At 54.9% G+C, this 4,888-nt stretch overlaps 1 protein-coding gene and 1 pseudogene across 1 annotated transcript; both read right to left on the reverse strand.

Moving 5' to 3' along the window:
* Positions 1 to 703, reverse strand: part of LOC119309014 — a 2,885-nt pseudogene extending 2,182 nt beyond the window's left edge.
* Positions 704 to 1,072: 369 nt separating this feature from the next.
* LOC119306150 (BTB/POZ and MATH domain-containing protein 1-like) lies at positions 1,073 to 2,119 on the reverse strand. Its single transcript, XM_037582460.1, has one exon. It carries the CDS (start codon positions 2,117 to 2,119, stop codon positions 1,073 to 1,075), a length of 1,047 nt encoding a protein of 348 aa, XP_037438357.1.
* Between the last annotated feature and the right edge of the window lie 2,769 nt (positions 2,120 to 4,888).

Genomic DNA, 4,888 nt, shown 5'->3' on the forward strand with positions numbered 1-4,888 from the left:
GGATAACTTTATACTCCTCCTCAAAGGTAAAATCTCCTACTAGATATTCATTACAACCATCCAATGCCTTGGTGCAAGCTGCCAGGGATCTTTCATATTCACCTTGAAAAGCTTCAGATATACTACGTGTATAGAGCTTGCTAGCCTGCACCAAAATAGGTGGTGGTCTCCTCATACATATTTTAGGCAATCTTTTCCTTGAATCAAATTCCGAATTCAGCTCATTATTCCTTTTTCCCTGCACCACCCTTTCAAAATGATTAAAGAACACGACATATCAAAAATCAAATTTGAAATGGGTTTTCAAGTCATTGTTCAGGCTCTCACTCAAGTGTGTCACTCCCTCAACCATTCCCTCCAGATTCCTCCCAATCCCTCTCTCAGTTTTTGTACGGTTAACCCCTCCCTCAATGTACAAATACAAGTACACAGGCTTAAGTAGTGCCTATTTCTTACAGGATTGTGCTTTTGTAGCTAACATACGCAGAGGCTTCACTGAACATATGCTTGTACAATAGAAGTACTACTAACTGAAAATTAAATCTACAATTGCCTGCTCCTGATCTCACAGTAGTTTGGTTCGAAACTTCAAATTCATTTTCTACTGAAGTTTTCTTAATCAAAGACAAACTGCTGTGCAAGCAAGGTTCATGTCAAGAAACCATTTGTAAATGTCTCTCACTGGAAGTCTAACAGCTGGCATTCAAAATGTAAGTTCTTCATATAGGTAAAACAGATTATCTCAACAGTGATAGCCAAGAAACTCAAAGTTTTATCATTCTTCACGTAAGCCAGATATTAAAGGGAGCAAATAACAGAGGCAACTAGTGAGCTACCGCAGATTCACATATACTTATATCAGATGGGGGAACCAATACACTGTAGACAAAACCAACTCGCTTCCTCCAAAAGATCTCTGAAACTGAAAGAGATGGCACCTCATCTCAGGTGGCTATGTATCAAAAAGTAGCTAGATGGATTGATGGAAGCTACTTGGTTGTTTTCTTCAACCCAATATTAAGGCGAAGATCAGGACTGAAGGATTAGCAGTAGGTCATGCCATGTTAGCGCACTAAATCTTGCAGGACTTAGCTGCTCTCTCCAACACATCCACGATGACATCAGGAGAAGATCTTTTGAGGTGTAGATAACCTTGGCTTGAGATCACATCTTTCATTCTATTTGAAGAGAGCATAAATTCAATGCAAGCATCTTTGAGGTTGTTGCAATGATACTGGTTAGCTAGAGCTAAGATGGTCGCCACAGTCTCAACATCAAGACTCTTGCATAGTATGCTTTCACATATCCTCTTCATCCTTTCCATGGCATACTTTTCCGCAGCCACGAGTAAGTGCTTAACCATTTCTCTTTTATCATCATCCTCAAGACCGTCCATGGGAGGCATTGAATCCGTGTATATGAAGTGAAGAAATGCCCTGAAAACAGCAGGCTGCATGTCGTCAACAGTTATGTCCTGCGCCCCTTTGTCCCTCATCGCCCCGTAGAACTCCGCGTTGAAGACCGCCGATCTCACCGCGAGCAAAATCTTGTGAGCAGAAAAAACCTCCCCTTGAACCTTGAAAGTCACGTCTGCTCCTATCTTCCCCTCTAGCAAGGTTGCAAGATTATCCAAAAGGTCAGAGGGCGGCACATAGATATCAAGTGTTTCCTTGATAACACCGATTTCGCACTCGATCATGAGACAATCGTTCCGCAGGTACACCGACTCCACTTCAGCGGCCGACAACTTTCGAGAGCCCCAACATGGACTTTCACTGGTGAACACTCGTGGGACTTTGCAGCTCACCCCAATCGACCGCTCGCTAGACAGCTCCACAAGCAACAATTTGTAGAGCACCCTCACCTCGGCGTTCTTGGTCAAGAGCTTGAGGAAGGCAGAGACGTGACCTTCGCTCCCCTCGTCCTCGTAACCGTCGGGGTAGTAGCCGATGCACCATTCGTAGCCGCCGACGGAGAATGCAGGAGAACAGAGGAATTTGCCTCTACCGAGGCCCTTGTGCAGGCTGTAGCCGGTGATCTCGAACGCGACCGTGGCCCGCGCCGTCTCTGCTGTGCACCTCGATGGCACCCTCACCATTGAACTCTCCGACGCTAGCATTGTGAGAGTTGGGAGGAGGACGGGGCTCGGCGCAGGTTGGAAATCTCAATTAAGGCCGGCGGCCATGGGAGAGGTGGTGTTGCCTCCGCGACGGGATTGGGGAGCGGCGGCGGGACAGAACAAAGGCACTGCGGCGGCCAGATTGGGGGGGACACGACTAGGGTTTGGACAAAGGGGGAAATTGGTTATTTACACATTTGTTTTAGGGCGATGCTAGGCGCCGGTGCGCCGGCCGAACAGTTTCGGCCGGTCCAGCCCTAGCCGTTTGATGCGCGTGATTAGGAGCCGTCCGATTCCCCGCGTTGACTTCCTCTCTCTTTCTTCCTCTCCTCTCCCGGCCGCCGGCCGTCACCCCATCACCTGGACCTCTCTCTCTGCCGCCCCCGCTACTGGTCGCCGCGCTCGCCGCCGGTCGCCGCGCTCGCCACCAGTCTCCGCCATCTTCTCTCATGTTTCTTGCCGGGATCTACATGCAGCAAAAACTTCGTCCCTGGGTTGCAGCTCCCCTCGCTGGTGATGGTCGCGGCTCCGGCAACACCAGTCGCCGGTTGCAGCTCCGGCAGCTTGCAGTCGCGCGCCCCGCCACTCGCAGTCCAGCGCCCCCGCCGGACCCCCTGATTAAAGGTTGTAGCAAAATTCATCAACGGTGGCAGCAAAAAACACCGCCGGTTGAAGCTTTTTTTCCAACTGTTGATTCCGGTTGTAGCAAAACTTGACGCTAATGGTAGCACGGCAAAATGCAGGTTGTAGCAAAACTGGACACCGGTTGCAGCTCCTCATCGTAGGTTGCAGCTATCTGTTGTCGCCGGCCACAAGTTTGCCGTTGTTGGTTGCAACACGTCAGTCCAATAGTTGTAGCTTTTTTGTTGCCGGTCGTACCTTTTCGCGGCATGGGTTGCAACTTTCCTGATCTCCCAATTGCAGTTGTTTGTCGTCATCGGCCAAACTATACCGCCGAAAGATTGTAGCAAATAGAGACGCCGGATGTAGCAAAAAAATGATATAGTCGTAGCAAAAACCAGCTGTGTTTCCAACTCGCTTATCGGTTGCAGCGAAAAACAGCTATGGTTCCAGCTCTGGATTTCGCCGGTTGAAGCAAAACAAAATGATGGCTCCAGCATCGTTGTCCGCTCGTTGGCGACGCAACCTTCACCGTGGTCATCCATGGAGGCTCATCGGCACGGCTCGGCATGGTGCCTCCGGCCAGCAAAATAAAATGCCGCTCGTAGCTCACGTATGCACCGGTTGTAGCATTTTTTCCCAGTTCCAGCATTCCCCGCACCGGATGCAGCATTTTCGACCACCATGTCCCAGCCATAGCGCAACCAGCAGTGGCCGCCGGCTGGCAGCAGTCAGGCAGTCCCCCTGGCTTGGCGAAGCACACAGGCGACAGCGGCTGCCAGCCGGTAGCTGCGCGGGGGAAAATGAAGAAAAATATGGCCGGGGAAGGGATGTGTCTGGAGGTAGGAGATGAAGGCAGCTGTTGGGGAAAAGATAAGGGAGGAGGGGTGGTCCACGTGGGGCCCAACAGAAACAGGCATCTCGCGCGGGCGCGCGGTTTGGGCGTGCGCGGGGCGCCAGCGTGGCTCGTGACTGGACGAAGGTTCGGCCGGCGCCCCGGCGCGAAACGTTTTCCTTTGTTTTAACACGAATAGGGCCCCGAGAGACTCAGAAAGCTTAGATCAGACATGGCACAGGACCCAAAAGAAAAAAGTATATATATAGGGTCGAGAAAACCGACGGACCCCTGTTCCCTCTCGCGTCACCCCGCGCGCGACCGAGAGGGAAACCTAGCCGCCGCCGCCGGGTCTCCCTCCCTCTACTCTCCTCCTCCCTCGCCGCCGCCCGAGGGCGCGGCCGGGCGAAGCCCGGTCGTCACCGGCGGCGGCGAGGTTCCTCGTCTCCTCGCACGGCGGCTTCGACGCGGAATGCAGCGGCCGGTCGGGGACGCAGCGCTTGGCGGTGGGTGCGGTGGCGTGGCGGCTCGTCAGCGTTGAGGTGCGGCGGCGGTGCGAGCTAGCGGCGTGACAGGCGGCACGATGGTGGCGCGCTCGTGCAGGCCAGGGATGGCGTGGGCGTCTCTGGCGGTGGCGCTCATATCCGTTTGCCACAAGGCGCGGGTAGTGGGCGCACTTGGCTGCGGGCGGCCTCCCTCTACCGTGGTTCTTCTGGTGGGGGTGGCGGCGCTCTAGTGCTGGTGTTGCAGGCCAGTAGGTGGTAACGGCGCGGCGGCGCGTCCGGATCGGCCTCTGTCACTGCGGGTTGCGGGCGGCTCTCTTGCCAGAGCGCAGTGGTGAGGGGGCGGCACGACAGCGGTGGAGCTGGGTGGCCCTCGTCTAGTCGGGCCCTTGCGGCTGGGCGGCGGCGCTCGCCACGGGAGGGCCTCCCTGGTGAGCTTCCTTGGCTACGGCGGCGCGCCGATTTGATTTCCCTCATCAGCGGGCGCGCGATTGCGTATGGCCTCACAGAGATATGTGCCAGCTACCATAGTGGGGCGACACGGGGGTGCCCGCGAGGGAGCTGGGTAGGAGGGACGGGTGGCCTCGATGCGGTCGCGCCACCTGTCACTGGCACATTTGCCGGTCCGGATGCGTCCGCTCCTCCTCCTCCTCCTTTCCTCGTGCTCGGCGGGGAGTTCGGTTGGAGGGATGGGTGGCCTCGATGCGGTCACGTCACCTACCGCCGACACGGGATGTGCCAGTCAGGATTCATCCGCTCCCCTTTCTCCGGATCCCCCGTTCCTCGGCCGCGGGCGGGTTGGCGTAGGTC

Source organism: Triticum dicoccoides, chromosome 5B, assembly GCF_002162155.2.
Source record: "Triticum dicoccoides isolate Atlit2015 ecotype Zavitan chromosome 5B, WEW_v2.0, whole genome shotgun sequence".
NCBI classification, from domain to species: Eukaryota; Viridiplantae; Streptophyta; class Magnoliopsida; order Poales; family Poaceae; genus Triticum; species Triticum dicoccoides.

Bases quoted from the DNA above. Each gene is read 5' to 3' on its own strand.
- LOC119306150 (XM_037582460.1), bottom strand. From the start codon at position 2,119: ATGCTAGCGTCGGAGAGTTCAATGGTGAGGGTGCCATCGAGGTGCACA.